The sequence below is a fragment of the Leuciscus leuciscus genome, assembly GCF_965113295.1.
Source record: "Leuciscus leuciscus genome assembly, chromosome: 6".
NCBI classification, from domain to species: Eukaryota; Metazoa; Chordata; class Actinopteri; order Cypriniformes; family Leuciscidae; genus Leuciscus; species Leuciscus leuciscus.
In genome coordinates this window covers 36695361-36717573 of record NC_138730.1, presented here as the reverse complement: position 1 = coordinate 36717573, position 22213 = coordinate 36695361, and the positions used below count along the sequence as shown (strand labels likewise).

The 22213-nt window shown below is 37.7% G+C and overlaps 2 protein-coding genes across 2 annotated transcripts in view; one reads left to right on the top strand and one right to left on the bottom strand.

Moving 5' to 3' along the window:
* Positions 1-2856, top strand: part of myo10 (myosin X) — a 46146-nt gene extending 43290 nt beyond the window's left edge. Inside the window, exons 39-41 of the mRNA XM_082173426.1 lie at positions 763-1218; positions 1469-1660; positions 2690-2856. Of these exons, the coding sequence (XP_082029552.1) occupies positions 763-1218; positions 1469-1660; positions 2690-2791 (750 nt within the window). The 3' untranslated portion in view covers positions 2792-2856. The remainder of the gene's footprint in view (positions 1-762; positions 1219-1468; positions 1661-2689) is intronic.
* A 178-nt stretch (positions 2857-3034) lies between these two features.
* marchf11 (membrane-associated ring finger (C3HC4) 11) lies at positions 3035-10981 on the bottom strand. The gene is made up of 4 exons (XM_082173659.1): positions 10197-10981; positions 8006-8161; positions 6545-6737; positions 3035-5637 (listed from the first exon to the last, which is right to left on the bottom strand). Exons 1-4 carry the CDS (start codon positions 10545-10547, stop codon positions 5327-5329), a joined length of 1011 nt encoding a protein of 336 aa, XP_082029785.1. The 5' UTR covers positions 10548-10981; the 3' UTR covers positions 3035-5326.
* Positions 10982-22213: the final 11232 nt, after the last annotated feature.

Here is a 22213-nt window from a genome sequence, read left to right as displayed (position 1 = left end):
GTGGCGGGACGAAGAGAAAAAAATAAAATAAATAACGGTCATGGTAAATATGATTTAGATTATAGTGGGAACTTATTATGTTGGCAACAACACCCCTTTCACCTTTTTTTTTTGTTTTTTTTGTTTGTTTGTTCTTGTTTTCAAACTGTTCTAATTATTATTATTTATTTATTTATTATTTATGTTGTTATTATTATATTGTTACCATTTATTGGTTAACTGTGTTGTTTTATGCATATATCAGATTTTTTGTTTGTTTGTTTATATGTCAAGTACATGCGGGTCTATATAATTTCTTGTTTGCAAATGAGAAAATCAATAAAGTACAAATCATAAAAAAAACCCACATAAATAACAGGGCTGCCAATCACTTATATTTATTATTTAATCACATTTACAAATAATTGCAAAGAAAATTACATTAATTACTGAAAGCATTGTGTAGTCATTACAAAAAAAGTGGCCTCGTCGATATATGGCCTGATTTTTGGTCTATGTGCACATGCAAACAAATGCATTGTCTCATTGTTTTCAGAATCTCACATCTACAGTGCCACAGTTTTTAAGATCATGTGTCATAACGTTGTCTTCTATTCTGTTGGTCACACACAAATACACACTCAATCATTCATGTACAGTTTTTTAATAATAAATCTATTGACGTTCAAGCCAAAAATGAAAGATTTTCAGGGCAATTTCTTCACTGTAAATGTTTCACAAATGCGATTTCAATCTCTCTCTCTCTCTCTCTCTCTCTCACAGGCTCATGAAGCTGTCATTAGGGGTCAGTATCCTGCCCCAGAAGAGACTTTGCAGTTTCTGGCTGCTCTTCGGCTGCAGTATTTGTTGGGAGACTACTCTACGCAGAGTGTCTTGCCTGAGTTGGAGCAGGTGTTCCCCATGGCCCGTCTGCGTGCTCGAGTACAGCAGTCCGCGCGGTCCTTTGCATCAGCCACACCATCCACAGAAAGAAAGAGAGGTAGTTTCCTGGAAGGCACGCTGAGGCGGAGCTTCCGAGGGTCACTGGGGCGACAGCGTCAAGGGGAGGAGCCTGGGGCCATAGAGGCGTGGCTGCAAGACGAGAAGGCGGGGCTGAGAAGCTGTTTGGTGGAGAAATGGCGTAAACTGCAGGGGATGGAACAGGACCAAGCCATGAAAAAGTACATGGGTCTCATCAAGGAATGGCAGGGATATGGCTCCACCCTCTTTGATGTGGAGGTGAGAACATACACATTACACACATGTTGGTACAACCACCCATCACAGAAAACTTTCAGCATTTTTAATAAAAAAATCATTTAGTATGTGTACATTGGGGTGTCCTCATAATGTAGGGGGTGTGGCCTGAAACCTGAATACACATTACAAAATAAGAATTTTGGGTCCTCATAATGTAGGTCAAACCAGTACACTGACACTCACGTAATCAGCCAGGAGTGTCGCTGACTATATTCTCTCTGTGCGTCAGTGTGTCGACGGTGTGTATCCTGGAGAGCTGTGGTTGGGCGTGAGTCGTAAGGGGGTGTGCGTGTACAAGCGTGGGGAGGCGTGGCCTCTGGAGGTGTTTCTCTACGAGGTCATTCTGTCCTTTGGTGCACCGCAGCCAAACATCTACAAGATCAGCGTGGAGGGACGGGAGCTGCTCTTCAACACTATCATGGTACAAAGTGTTTCCCATGCTTCTATAATACACAACACTAACATTTGTCATTTATAGTAACTTAATTATCGCTTCATCGGTCAAATCTTCCACACATTTATGGATCACTTGAGTTTAAACCCAATTTATTCTGTGAGTTGTTAACTCAACACTCACTCAAACATGTAACTCATCAGTTTTTAGTTCTTAGCAATCAAATCAGTCCATTCATGAAGGAATCATTTAGTGTGGTTTTTGAACGAGTTCAACAGGTCGATTGATAAAGAAAAGCGGGTCATGATGATTCATCATGGATCTGATATCACTATCATATCTCAAAGGCCCTGTTTATACCTGGTATTAAAGATTAGTTTTGGTCGATCAGATCACAAGTGGATGAAGATAAATACATAAATTCGTAGTGTAGATGTTCATGTGGTAAAACAGCCGCAAAAGAAAGCCTACTCTCTGGCTATTGACCTAATCCTAATGCGTAAACATACATGAGAAGCGCTAGCCAATTAAATCGACGGGATTTAAACTTTGTCGGCTAAAGACCTAAGTTTGAAGAGGACAATGTTCTCTCACCATTCTAGATACTTGAAAAAGTACAGTATTAGAGTAATAATGCCTCATTAGTGTCCACCATTGCCACTTAACCACCCATATTGTGATAGCAAGTTTTTCACAGGAAAACTCTCACATTTACATAACTTTATTTTTTGATATGTCATTATGAAGGCCTGAATAACTGTTTTAGTTCAAAACCTTTAAAATAAATAAATAAAGGAAATAAAATAAACGTTAACTGACATTCATTTAGTGATTCATTCATTTAACATTAATTATTTCATTTTATTTTTCACTTTAGTATAACTTGAATATTTAAAGAAAAACTAATAAAAACAACAAAATGACTATTTAACAAAAGTCAAATAAAAGTGTAAAATATATCAATAAAAACTAATTCAGAATATTAATAAAAAACGCTAATAATTTATCAATGATATTAAAATAACACTGGTTTCCTCTATTTGATTGTCTCTGTAGGTGATGGACATTGCAAAGCTCATGAAGGCTTACATCAGTCTAATAGTGAAGAAACGTTTCAGCACTTGTCAATCCATCAGCAGCCACGGCAGCAACTGGTGATCTCTCATTCCTGACAAACTCTTTTCCTATATGTGCCTTTGAGGATAAACGTCAGCAAAATGTTTTGCGCACGACCCTTCAATGCTGAGTGCAAAAGAACCAAAGACAGAGACACTTTCACAACAGACACTGTCATGTTCCACACACATTCTGTTGTGCTTAAAACTGTGCCACATGTACATGTCTGTTCATCAGACCGCATATTTTATGTTGTATTTACATTTTAAATCAAGTCCAGTTGCATTTCTTTGGAATTCTGCAGGCAGAAAGTCCAGTCCCCGAAATAAGCAGCACTCAATCCAGTGCCTTTAAAAAAAACACAAACACAGATATGCAAACACACACAGATTCTCCTTAAAGTCTGTTTTATATGTGCAATGTTTATATTGTATATTATATAATTCTGAGGAGCTGTATATTTTATAAACCTTTTCTGTTGAACTGCAAGATTGTGATTATACTATTGGATTTTCCTCCCTATGGTCCTATTATTTTTCTACTCTAAGCCTATAAAAATACTAAAACAACAGGAAAATCTTTCTCATTTTGTATCTTTACTGTGCATTAGTTTATAGGCAATAAATATAACAAAATTCAAAGACTCTTACATTCATTAAAATGTTCATCCACGTTCCCTCTTTGCAGCGCAGAATCATGAGAAATCATCTCATTTAACACTTTGAATGCCTCTGAGACATCTGAATGAAATCTTTTGTAGACTATGCTTATCAGTTAGCACCAAATCATGAACGCTGGTCAAGTTTCCAGAGCTGAAGTACAACGTGCCCAGATGGAATCAGCAGACTTTTTAGTATTTTCAGTGCAGATTTTGTGTGAATATCTGCAGAATGTATTTGCATTTTCTACATAGACTTCTTTTAAGATGTTTTAAGAAGGCTTTCAATGTGCTTATGATGTTAAAACATACATTTGTAATTATTACACTCCTAACATTATATATAACATGTATATCTGTCTCAAGTAGCTTCTGAAATCACTCAGTCAGGGTTTGGTATCTTAAGGGCACATTACCAGCATCACAGTTTACTGCAATATCTAACCACCAACCCCATTACTTAATGCATTTTGCATGAGTCTAGACTAATAGTCCAAAGTCTGTCTATTTAGTTTTTTGCGGTAATACACACAACATGAGATGTAGGGCACTTAAGCATTGGCAGATGACAATGTGTAAGATCTTTCTGAGGGTCATTTAAAATCACGTGGGAATAGAGTAAAATGAGAGCTGGACTCACTTATATGAATGTCATATTGACACAGATCATATGCCTACAAAGTTGACGTTTTCTCAATGTTTGTTGAACATTTGAAATCCCTTGGTTTCTCCACTACTTCCTTGTGAAATCAATGTACTTTTGTTTTACTATCTCTGACAAACAACAGACCATCATTCATTTCCAATGGAGAGTAGTATGGGAGCTGTGTGGAATTACGAATATATGCGTATGCAGAATTTTGGGATCCGATTTGAGCTTGTGTTGAAATATTTGAACTTTTGCATCTATATCATATGCAACCGCCCACCCAACCACCCACAACAGCCTAGCATTGTGGTGCCATGTTTTACACAAGCAAACACTACTCACATTTCTGAAAAAATAATAAAATAAATCCAATGTAATGCAGAGCTCCTATGTTCTAGCTTGTTCCCTAATCTAGCTTTCTAATAAACCTGGCATTGTTTATGATTATTGTTAGCACTGTGACAAATTGCGTATGCTTCTCTACTGTACATCGTTTTTGAAAAACGCATGTAGTTTTTGAATATTTTATTTGAATGTTTTCTTTTTTGATATCCCCCGTTTCTCCACTACTTCCTCGTAAAATCAATGTTTTCGCAGCTTTTTTGATGTAGTATTTGAACATTTGCAGCTAGACCGTATATGACCGCCTGACCGGATATGATGTATCCTAAACAAAACGAACCATGAGGTAAGAATTACCAATATTTTTGTACTAAAATGTTATTCTTTAAACACTCTTTTTGTAAAATGGGTAGTTATAAATAATTATTTTATAATTATTACATAATTGATTACATTGATTAGCCCTAGAAAAACTACCATGAATTTCTTTCAAATGTATCAGCACTCGTTTGTTTTGTGTGGATATATTTTACCATGGTGAATAAGGGGAGGAATGGCTGCTTCACAACCAATTTGAAAGTTCCATGCGACTGCCACTAGTTTATCAGTATGGAAATTGAAAACCTGAACGAAAAAGGTTAGTTTAAAAGAAACATTCATTTGTCTAACAGCAGTAATACATTTTGTGTGCATTATAATTTTAAGTCTGTGTGTGCTTTGTAGTCTTACTTCGATGCTCAAAGGCTGATCCAGAACTCCAGGCTCGAAGTAACAATTCAATATATAATTTGAATCAGTTTGCGTATCTTCTAAAGTGCTTTTCAAGTAAGGCTCCTCCCAACACTGAGGCCCCTCCCACTGTTTAGCCCCTCCCACAACAGGATGGTGCAGGGAGAGTGGATTGGTCCCTGAAAGAGTTAATATCATGTCAAACTGACGTGACCCTGACGACGTGCTCGCCTGAGCTTTGCTCTTGTGGGGGGAGGTCAGAGGTCACATTCAGGCACATGGAGAAGAGGTGGAGGGGGCATCGAGGTGATGACTCCAGTCGGGTGGTTTGTGAGTGTGCGTTGGAGACTGTGTGTGTGTGTGTCAGAGGCAGCCACAGGTTGCGGTGAAGGCTGTGTGTGGTCTCCAGGTCTCGGCTTTTATCGTAGTTATGGACATCCCAGAAGAGATTAACGGCCCGCCAGCGCAAGAGCACATTGTACACGGCACCACCTTCATGAACAATCAGACCTGAAACACAAATGCACATGTAAACACACATTTTTTAGTAGGGCTGGTTATTGACAGATTTCATGATTTGATTCTGATTTTAATGTGATTCGATGTGGATTAATTTGTATATATATAGTGCAGTACGTCAAATTTGCTTGAGGAAAAAAAAGAACTGAACTAAAGCTGCGACTAAACAAGACAAAACTATTAAATTAAATTGTTATTTATTTTTAGATATAATAATCAAAACTCATAAGTGTTGTATACAAACATTTAAATTACACATAAGGCGGCTTTTATATTTTAACAATATAATTGAACTATAGGCCTAATCCTGGCTTAATCTAAGCCCTGTCTGTGAAACCAGGCCTAAATATCACTAACAGGATAAGTAAAAAATATGAATAATAAAAAATAAAAATGCTCTTCTCTCGAGTTTTTTTCTAGTTAAATAATATTGAGTTATGGACATTGAATGTAATTTGACATTGTTTACAAGCTGGTTTTACTAACATCTTTCCACAGTTTAAACCGTGATTGAGGGATTACATGAGTCATGATACATTTCAGTAAATTGTATAACTGCTATAACTAAAGAGCGCCAAAATGGTATTTATTGTTTGAATTTCATGATACAATTGACAGAATTTGAACTTGAAGCTGAGACTTTCAAACATTCACATTCTCAGGTTTAATTTCAAAAGTAACAAAGCTTATTGTAATTATTGGATGGGAGGCACGCTTAAAATAAGTTTGATGTTTTGTTGATGCATCAACTAAAATAGACTAAAAGACCTTGGGATTTTGAATCAATGTCTTTTTTTAAGATTATTTCCGATGCACTCGCAAAATCTGCATATAGTAGCTTGAGAAAAGGGCTTTGTATAGGACTAATGTGGTTTGAGTGTATCTATTAGTGTCTCACCAATACACACAAGGTCCATGACTGCATACATGCCATAGCAGATCTGGAACAGGATGTCACTCCGTTGCCATAGCGCCTCTGGACTCAGTGCTGACCACAGCAGCCACGACACACTGGCCAATAGGAAGATGCCACCCAGCATCACTGCAATGACCTGAACCTTCTCCACCAGAGTCATGGTGACAGTCTGCCACTGGCAAAACATACAAACACACCGGTCACAGCTCCAGACTGCAACTAATATAAACACAAATGTGACAAAAATATATATTTTATTATTATTATTATTATTTAGAATGTAGTCGGCATTGGCGACAGCACAATATGTGTTGTCCAATTCATGAACAAATGACTGGTTTGTTTTACCGAATCAGTCAAAATGAATCTCAAAACCACTGTGAACTCGCTCGTTAAGGGGCGTTCACTTCAAGGACGATAATTATAACTACATGTATAAAGTTTTAATAATGGATCTAATTCTATAAGAATAGTGAAGTTCACACCACAACTATAATGACAATTACACTAAGGAATCACTTTTTGAAAATCTTATTTCCAGCTGACGAACAATAAAAACATTGACAGCCAATCACAATCCATCCGACTTCAAAGAGCTCCAGCATGTAAAGCGGCAGATGATATTACTGCACCACAAGCTTATAATAATGTTGGTGTGGATGTTAATGTCAGTATCTTTATAGTTATTGTTCTTGGTGTGAACAGGCCTTTAGTCATTTGAATCAGTAAGTAAATTGTTCAGAGCCATTACTGAACCATGAATCATTTTTTGATTCAAAATGAACCAGGAACAATTACTGTGATATACACTTTTGTAAGACTTACGTTATTCATTATATGTTATGTTTTTTGAACATGTTTATGACTCGAGTAACATTTCTAATGGCACAAATACAATTAGAATCACAATTAGAGTGACATCATCAAATGGAAATTAAAGCACATCTGAAAAACAATTGAGCGATTCTTTAATTTGTCAACTAAAAAAGTACTGTACAGTAAAGTCCTGACCAATATACCATAAGGCAGCATAAATAGATGCTATTTACACTAAGTGAAAATAGCATATTTTCTTAGCAATACTATTACACTATTAAAACACACTATTTACACTGTTTGTTTAAATAGCAATAGATTCTGTTGTTTACACTATGTGAAAATAGCAGTATTTTCTTTGCAATAAGTGTAATAGTAGTTAGATGCTTTTTATACTTATAAATATTTTCTTACTTTTTATTGAAAATAAATGCCTTTCCGATCTGATATGTGATGGGAAAAGGGAGAAGAACGAGTTTGGCACTCGAACTCGGGTCGATTTCAATCAAAACTTTCTGCCACACGCCTAATCTACCGTCTTCCATAATTTTGCCACCAGACGTCAGTGGGCGGAGTTAGTGTAAATAGACACTCCTATATTATAAATCCCTGTGTGTGTGTGTTTACCTGTTGTGGTGGTTTGATATGTATAGGCAGGATGTTGAATCTGTAGTTGCAGAGTTCACAGCTCCAGGAGCCCTTCTCACTGATCCACTTGAGCAGACACTGCTGATGGGCATGTCGAACAGAACCAGCACAGCGGCACGGGCTCAGCAGCTCCCCCTGCAGCCAATCACAGCCAACACACACAATCAGCCAATCAAAACACACAACACAGACGATTGATGGCGGTTTTATCATGTGCCTTTGAAGATGAGTTGAGCATTGCGTTTGTGGAGCCATGAACAATGGGGCAGATCGAGCTGTTTCCTCTAAATGAGGAGAACATCTTGAGTGAATGAAACACTATACACATTGACAGAGCTTCATCTCAGTGAGTGGATGGGAAATGATTCATCTGTGACTTCATGAATTATTTCAGAAACATCCTCATTTGGAACTGTAATGAGTCTGAAACAAAGTGGAACACTTTCGCACACACACATACACAAACACAAGGCGCCTCGAGGAAGCACATTAGCTGCAGGAAGTGAAGAGCATTAGACATGAATGGAGCAGCACATATTCTAATGGATCTCACCGACACACACACACCACCACACTGTCTGTTTAAAGCATTACGAATCACTGAGGTTTCCGATATTCTAATAATTGCATGAATTATGTAGGCCCATAATAAATTAAAAAGATGTTTACAATGTTTATATTACTCAGACTGTCCTAACACTTGTCAGCAGCTGGATGTACAGTATTTATGAATTGCTATATTGTTACCTGTGTAGGACAACATTAGGATGGGACATCTGGATCTTGAATTCAAGCACTGGCTCTGTTGTTATATATTAGCTTGAATTTGAATTGCATTGGCCACACCTCAACAGTTGAAACTGAAGTTGAATTGGAATGATAGGAAAAGGAATTTACTGAATTGTAATTCAGTTGTAATTCAGTTCTGAGATTCAACATAGGTAGTGCATTCTGGGAAACTGCTCATCCACCCTGTCCACAAAAGTTAATATACATTACAGCGCAAAAGTCTTATATATATTATATTTAGTAATTATGTTAGTATTTTCACACACACACGCACAAAAAGGTTTTAAGCCAGTTATTTATTTATTTTGCTGTAGTGTGTCAGCAGGAAATATCAGTTTACATTTCCAAACATTCCTTTTGCCATTAATTTTAGTAATCTTGTGAGATTTTTGTATGAGCAAGGAGTCTGACAACAGCAGGTATGCTCCACACGGAGATCTAATTTCACATCAAGTCCGTCTGGGATTACATGAAGAAACAGACTAAAAACTGAGACAGACTAAATCCAGAAGAACTGTGGCACCGTCTCCAAGATGCTTGAAGAAACCTTCCTGCAAAGCTACCTGAAAAAAGTAAACCTGGACAAAATCTGTTTTAAACGCAGAGTGGTCACACCAAATACTGATTTGATTTAGTTAATAGAAGTTAAATGATAAATAAAATCTATTTATGACGTTTTTTTTTAAAGCACCCTCACTATACAGCATTTTTGCACAAGTGCCTAAAACTTTTCACAGAACTGTAGCTTTGCAGGTGGTTTTTTTCTTTTCTTTTTTCAATTGTCTTGGACATTGCTGCAGTTCTTCTGGATTTAGTCTTGTCTCAGTTTTTAGTCTGTTTCTTCATGTAATCCCAGACTGACTTGATGTGAGATTAGATCTCTGTGTGAAGCACCGGCTGTTGTCAGACTCCTTGTGCATACAAAAATATCACTGGATTATTGCAATTAATTGCAAAAGGAATGTTTGGAAATGTGAACTGATATTTCCTACTGACACACTACAGCAAAAGATATAAATAACTGGCTTTTGCACAGTACTATATATATATGTATATATATATATATATGTACACATATACATATATATTTATTTATTTTTTACACCTTTATTTTGCACTAGGCTACTAATGTTGGTTAACTCTTTTGACAAATTGCTTGTGGAGTTACTCATAAGTCGCTCTGGAAAAGCATCTGCTAAACTTCTTTTTCATTTACTACTTTAATTCAAACTTGGTTCAAATCAAGGAATTAGGGCATTCTCAATTCAATTCTGAATGGCGCACAATCCTGGAACAACCAAAGACGTCGGTGTGATGCATATAAACATGCATAGACCCACAATAAATAGCGCAAACGGTGAAATGAACGGCCCTACTTCACCTGCTCGGCTCCCTGAAAGCAGATCCGACAGCCTGGGGTCGGGATGCAGCTCTCGTTGCTGCAACTGGAGCCCACTGTTTCCGTTTTCCCCGCGCTCTGCCCGGCGATGTCCTCGCCCGGTGTGTCCGTCCCAGCACACGCACCATCCTCGTTCTCGATCTCTGAGATCGGATCAGCCAGCGGTGTTTGAGCTCCAGCGCCCAGCTGCAAGTCATCCTCGCTGAACTCCCCGTCGATCCCCAGCACCGTTTGGACCTGAAACTGTGCGGCATCCACGGTCACGGTGGCGCCTCCCGGTGGCTCATCCACCGTCTGCACGTGCAACGGACCCGCCTCTGCGTGCACATCCATGAATGACGGCACTAAGATCAGAATGAAATAGCAAAATTCGAGGTTTGAGCTCTTACGGGTCTCTATCAGATTTTCCACGGCTCTTCTCCCCTCTGGGACGCATAGGTCTGGCCATAGATCTGCGTCTCAAACCGCTTGCGTTCTTAGAAAGGCACAAGCTTCTGTTGAAAGCTGCAGATGTCCAGGCTGTGTGGCGTGATGTGCTCGGTGTCTCGTTTGCTGAAAGCAGCTTTTCCCCGGAAGACACATTTCCATCCGGGCGCGGTACTGGAACACCGAGCAGTGAAGGCACGAAACACACATAACCACACAGCCAGCCTTCACAGAAGAATCAAAAGCACCGTTTGAGAGTGTGAATGTTAAGACGGCGAGTAAATGTGAGCGACTAGGTTGTTTCCAGCGGGAAAGTCGTTTGGGTAACTGTTCTATGATAAACCCGGAGCCACGCGCTTATTGTCATTTCAAAGATTTACCGTGGTGGTAACCATAGTTACCCACTTGGTAAAACGGTGCTAACTTGGTATTATGTCTAATGATAGCCGATAGTAACAGTCACCACTGTCATGACACGAAATAAAAAAGATTATGTATTCTTACAGATGAAAAATTCTTATGATAGCCTACTTAAGACTAAATTCTTTCAGTTAAAGGATTGCACGGTGCCATCAAAAGTTAAATTAGTATAGCCTCTATACAAATTAATATATTATGACATTTGCCTTTAGAAAAGTGACAGTCAATAGACATAAGATAGATATTTCTATTGTGCTCAATTGGCTGTTCAATGGGGTTTTAAGGGAATTCGTCCGCAATTTTCTATTAATATTAGTCTCACGAAAAACATTTTTAGATAGTCAACTGATACGTTGAAAAACAAAACACTGATTTGAGATTATGTCATGTTAAAGCAATAATAAATGCATTTTTGTTGATGATGGATCAGCAAACTGTTTATATGGTTACCTCAGCATGCCAACTCCATAACAGTTTATATGGTATTGTAATAAAATTGTAGCCAACCCTTTTCAACAGTGTTTGCTATTGTAGGCCTATATAAAAAGTAAAAGGATTTACTTCCCTTTTCTACTCTTAAGAAAAGGGCACCGATAAGGACAGATAAGCAATATCATTGGAATGACTTTCAGAACCTTTCCAGTTGAACGAAAAAATCCTTAACAACGAATCCACCATACTTTAGTAGGCTAATATATTTTATATCTTACATTGTTATATATATATATATATATATATATATATATATATATATATATATATATATATATATATATAATTTTTATACTCTTTATTTGGCATTTTTCTTATTTACAACACAGCATAAACAAAGAACAAGGGGCACTAGATATTGTAACAAAATTAAGTATTAACATTGTTCCGCTTCTTTATATGCAAACCATTTTGTCCAGCGCTTATTATATAGGCTATGTGTCCTTTGATACGTAGAAAGTATGTCATCTTCTCCATTGAGTGTAGGCCTACTATTTCTTTCCATTGTTCAGTCCGAGGTGGGTCAATCTTTAACCAAGACCGAGTGATAGCCTTTTAACATGCAATCATTAGAATTTTAAAAAGATAAATGTCGTCTTTTTGGACCACCTCACCAGGTAGTAGACCTAACAAGAAAATCTTAGGGTCTTTAGGGATGACATAACCCATTATCCTCCCAGTAATTAAAAAGATACTGTCCCAGAATTGTTCTAACTTTGGGCACGTCCAAATGAGAGTGATTGCCATTCCAATGTCCACACTGTCGCCAGCATTGCTGTTGTTCACCCCTTTGGTTATTAATAATATTATGAGGTGTAATGAAAAATCTGACCAGACTCTTCCACCCAAATTCCCTCCATCTTTTAGAACTAGTAGACGTCTGTTGTGTCACGCACATCGAAAGCCAATCACCCTCTGACACTTCCCCACACAGCTCTTTTTCCCATTTTGACTTAATAGGTATTTCCATTTCGTTTCTGTAGTGCTTTATACAATTTAGAGACAGTTTTACTTGGCAGGAACTTATAACATTGTTATATTTTATAGATAATAAAAAAAAGAGCGGTGGGAGAGTAGTCTGAATTGAGTTCCAGCATCTTGTACTGGTTCACACATTGAACTCATTGCGCCAGCCGCGAGTGTTTCCAAGTCTACGGGGATCGCATCAGTTGATTCGCTATTTTGCTTACCAACGTCTTGTGCGTGAACACCGCGTTTGACCCATTTTCCTGTGCACTCGCTCATCTGTTCAGACGATGTCCTGCGAGGACAGCGATTGGCTCTTGTCTCAGACCTTCCCCGAGGTGATTGGACGAGTGATTAACACCCAGTTTGTAACCTCTACAGTGAACTTCCTACCGCTCCGATCGATGAAGCGTTTGCGAGATCCTTATATCACCTCACCAGGGAGAAATACTTCTCAATTCTGGTTGGAGGAAAAAAAAAAACTGTGACAGATAAAATAATTTATGTAAAGAACACTAACATTTAGACATATTTTTCTATGTTTTTCAGTGTTTGCTCATTTAATGCCGTAATTCTGTCTAAAACAAACTATTCCAAGTGAAACTGTCCAGTGTCGAGGCTGGGTATATGTAAATTAGTTCCCTGTGATTGGTTCAAAGACTGGTTTATTTTCCTGTTATTGTTACTAAAACGGTACCATCTGCTCAATTATTCAATGACTTTCGGGAATCAAGGTTTTTAAGGGAATTTTTGTCAGCAATTTTCAATTGACATTAGTAGAACACAACACGACGGAGCGTGCGCTTAATAAACAGGACATTATGGTAGGCCTATGTTGTTGTGGATGTCATCAGTGCCGGTCCTCCCCATACGCAAAGTAGGCCTACCCATGTTGCGTAGGGCCCCCGAACCACCAGGGGGCCACCTTGATCTCAAGAATAAAATAGGAGTGTGTTTTAGTTTAAAAAAATATATTTTGGCTTCCAACGATTATGAAAACATGATGCCTTTACCCGTTCCTTTCCTTTAAAGCGGTGCACTGTCACCATACGTAACATTCAATTCAGTCGAATCATGTAACGTCACGTGTAAAAGCGTATTGAGCTGCAAAAGAGACGCTTTTCATCAGGTGGCTTTCTGTCCGCGCGATCCGAGATGGAGAGAAACACAGACAAGTACAGGCTACTTTGGGTTTCTGGCGTATGCTTTAACGGAGAAATCCAGTTATGTCTTCAGTTAACAACATAAACAACTCAAACAACAAAAGAAAACGAGAGAATCATTCACTACTCTTCACTGAATAACATAAGTAACTTAATAAGAATCAATGTAGGCCTATATTTAATTCATACAGTGAAGACTATACAATGTTTTATTTTTGTTAAAAAAAAGTACAATTCAATATCTGAATAGTAGACTATTATTAGTAGTAGGCTAAATTGTTCATTTCATGCATATCTTTTTTAAATGTATTTATTTATTTGTCCTATTGTTTTTATTGTATTACTAAGCGTTTCGAATCACTGTTGTTGGTTAATAGTGAAACTGCTCTGAAAGATCGGATTAAGAGGTTTGGGGTCATTTTGGGGTTTTTATGAATGCACTGACAGGGGCCCCCTGGACAAAGTTTTGTTTAGGACCCCCAGAAGTCTAGATGTACGGCATACTATTATCAATAGTTATAGTTATCGTTCTTTGTGTGAATGGGCCTTAGGGCAGGAGCAGCGAACTGTTAGCCTGCTATAACTTTGTGTCACTTTTGTGGTTTGAAAACACTATTGAAATATCCTTGTGTGAAAAAATAATAGTTTACTTGGAACAGTGTTATTTAGCCTATAAAAAATACACACAATACCGCCTAAAACTAATTGTCTCAGCGGTCAGTGTTCTTTAAATTGATAAATATTTTATATTATTATTATTTTAAGATAAAAGAGCGGTGGGAGAGTAGTCTGAATTGGGTTCCAGCAGCTTGTACTGGTTCACACATTGAACTCATTGCGCCAGCCGCGAGTGTTTCCAAGTCTACGGGGATCGCATCAGTTGATTCGCTATTTTGCTTACCAACGTCTTGAGCGTGAACACCGCGTTTAGACCCATTTTCCTGTGCACTCGCTCATCTGTTCAGACGATGTCCTGCGAGGACAGCGATTGGCTCTTGTCTCAGACCTTCCCCGAGGTGATTGGACGAGTGATTAACACCCAGTTTGTAACCTCTACAGTGAACTTCCTACCGCTCCGATCGATGAAGCGTTTGCGAGATCCTTATATCACCTCACCAGGGAGAAATACTTCTCAATTCTGGTTGGAGAAAAAAAACAAACTGTGACAGATAAAATAATTTATGTAAAGAACACTAACATTTAGACATATTTTTCTATGTTTTTCAGTGTTTGCTAATTTAATGCCGTAATTCTGTCTAAAACAAACTATTCCAAGTGAAACTGTCCAGTGTCGAGGCTGGGTATATGTAAATTAGTTCCCTGTGATTGGTTCAAAGACTGGTTTATTTTCCTGTTATTGTTACTAAAACGGTACCATCTGCTCAATTATTCAATGACTTTCGGGAATCAAGGTTTTTAAGGGAATTTGTGTCAGCAATTTTCGATTGACGTTAGTAGAACACAACACGACGGAGCGTGCGCTTAATAAACAGGACATTATGGTAGGCCTATGTTGTTGTGGATGCCATCAGTGCCGGTCCTCCCCATACGCAAAGTAGGCCTACCCATGTTGCGTAGGGCCCCCGAACCACCAGGGGGCCACCTTGATCTCAAGAATAAAATAGGAGTGTGTTTTAGTTAAAAAAAAATTATTTTGGCTTCCAACGATTATGAAAACATGATGCCTTTACCCGTTCCTTTCCTTTAAAGCAGTGCACTGTCACCATACGTAACATTCAATTCAGTCGAATCATGTAACGTCACGTGTAAAAGCAAAAGAGACGCTTTTCATCAGGTGGCTTTCTGTCCGCGCGATCCGAGATGGAGAGAAACACAGACAAGTACAGGCTACTTTGGGTTTCTGGCGTATGCTTTAACGGAGAAATCCAGTTATGTCTTCAGTTAACAACATAAACAACTCAAACAACAAAAGAAAACGAGAGAATCATTCACTACTCTTCACTGAATAACATAAGTAACTTAATAAGAATCAATGTAGGCCTGTATTTAATTCATACAGTGAAGACTATACAATGTTTTATTTTTGTTAAAAAAAAGTACAATTCAATATCTGAATAGTAGACTATTATTAGTAGTAGGCTAAATTGTTCATTTCATGCATATCTTTTTTAAATGTATTTATTTATTTGTCCTATTGTTTTTATTGTATTACTAAGCGTTTCGAATCACTGTTGTTGGTTAATAGTGAAACTGCTCTGAAAGATCGGATTAAGACGTTTGGGGTCATTTTGGGGTTTTTATGAATGCACTGACAGGGGCCCCCTGGACAAAGTTTTGTTTAGGGCCCCCAGAAGTCTAGATGCACTGGATGCTATTATCATTAGTTATCTTTATAGTTATCGTTCTTTGTGTGAATGGGCCTAGGGCAGGAGCAGCGAACTGTTAGCCTGCTATAACTTTGTGTCACTTTTGTGGTTTGAAAACACTATTGAAATATCCTTGTGTGAAAAAATAATAGTTTACTTGGAACAGTGTTATTTAGCCTATAAAAAATACACACAATACCGCCTAAAACTAATTGTCTCAGCGATCAGTGTTCTTTAAATTGATAAATATTTTATATTATTATTATTATTTTAAGATAAAAGAGCGGTGGGAGAGTAGTCTGAATTGGGTTCCAGCATCTTGTACTGGTTCACACATTGAACTCATTGCGCCAGCCGCGAGTGTTTCCAAGTCTACGGGGATTATGGGATGAATATAGTATCAAAATGATTAACACGTGCAAGCACACTTATCAATGAACTTGATACATGTTGCAGAAATGTTTTATCCATGCCTTTCAACTTGCGTGTGCAGAATTCAAAATTGAATGAATGTGAAGCAATTTGTACAAATAGAGACATTTTTGCGCATGCAACAAAGAAGATGTGCATGTGTGGATCAGGTGACACGCGTGCATTCATTGACGTCTTTTCTGAGTCGATCTCATTTGATTCATTTGGATTTTGAGACTTTCTTTTCGTGGTTTTTAAGCATTTCACAACCCACACACAAACAACTACAAATGAATAGGCCTGGTGCTAATTATTAATGTGTGCACAACTACCCATCTATTTGACAAATTCACAAATGTGCGTCACTACATTTAAACTAATACAATACAACTTGTGTGTGCAAAATCCAAAATCACATGAATGTGCAACATTTTGTACAAATAGAGACATAGTTGTTAATACAAAACCTCGATTTTGTATTAATGTAGGCCAGAATTTGTGCATGCAACAAGTAAGATGTGTATTTGTGGATGAGGTGACACGCGTGCATTCATTGACTCGTTTCTGAGTCGATCCTATTTGATTCATTTGGATTTTGAGACTTTCATTTCGCGGGTTTCGCCTTGCACGATCCACACACAGATGTCGGAGAAAACCTGCTACCACTAGATGGCAGTATTCTGCTGAAACAGACAACGGCAGCATAATCAAGCGTTCTTCCCCATTTAAGACGCTTAATGAGAGTGATATTGAAGCACCAAATTTAGTACACAATATAGTCCTACCTTATTAATAAAGCATACTTTATAGAGGCAAACAGATTACATCAGATTATGAACAACACCCATAGAAAACCATTATAAAACGCTTAACGTGCAATCGCGCGTTGCATGTTCAAGGTGTAGCTATTGGCTACTGAGTTTAAATATCACCGTCTTACTGCATTGACGTTTAGCTTTTTCTTAATAATATGCTCTATGGGAGGAAAACTATATAGCCTACAGACAAGAGCCTACATGAACGCGACGCGCGGCGTTTCAAGTTAATAAAATTTTCCTTTCTGTTAAAAAAACCGTGAAGTTTCGCAGTTGCGTTCATATTATATGCTTATTTTTATCTGACTACACATTGTATACATATGGAATTTGAAAATGTCTGTTTTTAAATGTTAAAGACGATTTTCGCAGTACATTTGTTTTCCCTTGACCCTTAAGCCACTGTTATAGGCTATAGTCTGACTATAGCACGATGAGTTTTAACAATATGCAACCATTGTATATCGATATGAAATATTAATTGAAAATCAACTGTCCCTACGTGTGTATAGCTGCATATTTCTACATGAGAATGCTTTGACGCGCTAACCACAGCTCATGATGCAAAAGGGAACGCCTGCCAATTCCACTAACTGCGTTAAAACGTATAATTTGTTTTAATTCAAATTACTTTTAATATTTAAAAACAGACTTTTTCAAATTCCAAAGCTCGTAGAAGGTTCCTGTAAGACTGATTTACAAGTAAAATTTGGACAATACTTCCCTTCATGTATGTAGCCTGTATTCTGCAGAAAAATACTGTAATTCACCAAAATGGGTTTTTTCATGTTCAAAATGGTTGTAGTATGTTCCTAGTGACTAGACTGGCTTACTACAGGTGAAATTGTCCCAATACCTCTCTTCATGTAGCCTATTTACAGTAAACAATTATTATTTTATACAAAAATTACTGTAATTAACCAAACGGGTTTTTGGTGACTTACTACAGGTGAATAATGCATAATTTCACCTGAATTATCACTAGGAACGTACTACACAACCTTTGGAACATGAATAGAAAAACAATTTACAGTAATTTAAAAAATGGTACTGTTCAGTCGAGATATTGGCTGTACATACAGTAACAGTAGGCTAAGTCAATCTGCCCACTAGGCATTTACTATAACCTTGGAGGTATGTTCATTTGAATGAATGACTGGACGTTTATATTTTTTTGACTGTGAGTGGAATTTGCAGATGGTCCCTTTATAAAATGGGCGAATATCAAACCTAAAACTTACTTCACTGCGCTCTCGGACCAGATGCTCTCCCATACACATGCAAAGTTAAACGCAACTGCAGAATTTCATGTTAATCTTTTTCTTTTTAACAGGCTCAGGAAGGACAATTTTATTAACTTGAAACGCCGCGCGTCGCGTTCATGTAGGCTCTTGTCTGTAGGCTATATAGTTTTCCTCCCATAGAGCATATTATAAAGAAAAAGCTAAACGTCAATGCAGTAAGACGGTGATATTTAAACTCAGTAGCCAATACACCTTATTGAACATGCAACGCGCGATTGCACGTTAAGCGTTTTATAATGGTTTTCTATGGGTGTTGTTCATAATCTGATGTAATCTGTTTGCCTCTATAAAGTATGCTTTATTAATAAGGTAGGCCTATATTGTGTACTAAATTTGGTGCTTCAATATCACTCTCATTAAGCGTCTTAAATGGGGAAGAACGCTTGATTATGCTGCCGTTGTCTGTTTCAGCAGAATACTGCCATCTAGTGGTAGCAGGTTTTCTCCGACATCTGTGTGTGGATCGTGCAAGGCGAAACCCGCGAAATGAAAGTCTCAAAATCCAAATGAATCAAATAGGATCGACTCAGAAACGAGTCAATGAATGCACGCGTGTCACCTCATCCACAAATACACATCTTACTTGTTGCATGCACAAATTCTGGCCTACATTAATACAAAATCGAGGTTTTGTATTAACAACTATGTCTCTATTTGTACAAAATGCTGCACATTCATGTGATTTTGGATTTTGCACACACAAGTTGTATTGTATTAGTTTAAATGTAGTGACGCACATTTGTGAATTTGTCAAATAGATGGGTAGTTGTGCACACATTAATAATTAGCACCAGGCCTATTCATTTGTAGTTGTTTGTGTGTGGGTTGTGAAATGCTTAAAAACCGCGAAAAGAAAGTGTCAAAATCCAAATGAATCAAATGAGATCGACTCAGAAAAGATGTCAATGAATGCACGCGTGTCACCTGATCCACACATGCACATCTTCTTTGTTGCATGCGCAAATTATGATACACTAATACAAAGGAAAACATTTGTATTCACAAAAATGTCTATATTTGTACAAATTGCTTCACATTCATTCAATTTAGAATTCTGCACACGCAAGTTGAAAGGCATGGATAAAACATTTCTGCAACATGTATCAAGTTCATTGATAAGTGTGCTTGCACGTGTTAATCATTTTGATACTATATTCATCCCATAACGGGGATCGCATCAGTTGATTCGCTATTTTGCTTACCAACGTCTTGTGCGTGAACACCGCGTTTGACCCATTTTCCTGTGCACTCGCTCATCTGTTCAGACGATGTCCTGCGAGGACAGCGATTGGCTCTTGTCTCAGACCTTCCCCGAGGTGATTGGACGAGTGATTAACACCCAGTTTGTAACCTCTACAGTGAACTTCCTACCGCTCCGATCGATGAAGCTTTTGCGAGATCCTTATATCACCTCACCAGGGAGAAATACTTCTCAATTCTGGTTGGAGAAAAAAAACAAACTGTGACAGATAAAATCATTTATGTAAAGAACACTAACATTTAGACATATTTTTCTATGTTTTTCAGTGTTTGCTAATTTAATGCCGTAATTCTGTCTAAAACAAACTATTCCAAGTGAAATTGTCCAGTGTCGAGGCTGGGTATATGTAAATTAGTTCCCTGTGATTGGTTCAAAGACTCCGATCTGATGCTTACGTCTTTTTTGAGCTAAGCATTTAATATGTTGTAATTTGCTATTTTATTTATTTAAGCCTCATGTTCTGTTGTGATTGTCTATGTTTTATTTTCCTGTTATTGTTACTAAAACGGTACCATCTGCTCAATTATTCAATGACTTTCGGGAATCAAGGTTTTTAAGGGAATTTGTGTCAGCAATTTTCGATTGACGTTAGTAGAACACAACACGACGGAGCGTGCGCTTAATAAACAGGACATTATGGTAGGCCTATGTTGTTGTGGATGCCATCAGTGCCGGTCCTCCCCATACGCAAAGTAGGCCTACCCATGTTGCGTAGGGCCCCCGAACCACCAGGGGGCCACCTTGATCTCAAGAATAAAATAGGAGTGTGTTTTAGTTTAAAAAAAAATATTTTGGCTTCCAACGATTATGAAAACATGATGCCTTTACCCGTTCCTTTCCTTTAAAGCGGTGCACTGTCACCATACGTAACATTCAATTCAGTCGAATCATGTAACGTCACGTGTAAAAGCGTATTGAGCTGCAAAAGAGACGCTTTTCATCAGGTGGCTTTCTGTCTGCGCGATCTGAGATGGAGAGAAACACAGACAAGTACAGGCTACTTTGGGTTTCTGGCGTATGCTTTAACGGAGAAATCCAGTTATGTCTTCAGTTAACAACATAAACAACTCAAACAACAAAAGAAAACGAGAGAATCATTCACTACTCTTCACTGAATAACATAAGTAACTTAATAAGAATCAATGTAGGCCTATATTTAATTCATACAGTGAAGTGAAGACTATACAATGTTTTATTTTTGTTAAAAAAAAGTACAATTCAATATCTGAATAGTAGACTATTATTAGTAGTAGGCTAAATTGTTCATTTCATGCATATTTTTTTTAAATGTATTTATTTATTTGTCCTATTGTTTTTATTGTATTACTAAGCGTTTCGAATCACTGTTGTTGGTTAATAGTGAAACTGCTCTGAAAGATCGGATTAAGAGGTTTGGGGTCATTTGGGGGTTTTTATGAATGCACTGACAGGGGCCCCCTGGACAAAGTTTTGTTTAGGGCCCCCAGAAGTCTAGATGTACTGCATACTATTATCAATAGTTATAGTTATCGTTCTTTGTGTGAATGGGCCTTAGGGCAGGAGCAGCGAACTGTTAGCCTGCTATAACTTTGTGTCACTTTTGTGGTTTGAAAACACTATTGAAATATCCTTGGGTGAAAAAATAATAGTTTACTTGGAACAGTGTTATTTAGCCTATAAAAAATACACACAATACCGCCTAAAACTAATTGTCTCAGCGATCAGTGTTCTTTAAATTGATAAATATTTTATATTATTATTATTTTAAGATAAAAGAGCGGTGGGAGAGTAGTCTGAATTGGGTTCCAGCATCCTGTACGCAGGGCCGGCGCGTGCACTTCTGCCGCTCTAGGCGAAAAACATTTGTGCCGCCCCTAGGGCTGGTCCGAACAGGGCCGCGGGAAGTGAGGGTGCTGCAGCACCCCCTGTTTTCACAGAATTGTAAATGCAACGCATATGTTTGTTCATTAAAATGTATTAATTTTTAGCATTTAGTCATTTATTTGTAATAAACACTTTAAGTGGGCTATTTAATTTTTTTTATTTATATGTTAAATTATCTTTTTAAAACATAAGCGCAGAGTGTTACGTAATATTGTGTGTGTGTGTGTGTGTCGAAAGAATTTGTCCGCAGCTGCTCAAAAAAAACACAAAAAAACCCCGTCAAAAACCCCACTGTCAGTGTTTTGTAAGGAACAGGCAAATATGTAAAATATAGCAGGAGACATTTTAATTGTTTACTAATAAAACAGTTATTTTTTATGTCATTGTCGGCTAGACAGATGAAGTTGACGACTCGCGATCTTCGCAGCGCCAGAGAGAAATGCACATTTCATACGAATTACATAAGCAGCGCAGTCTGTTTTCTTTCGTTTTGAATTGTTCTGCTTAAAAGTAGACATTTCAAGCTATATATATGTCTCAGGTCTGTGAGG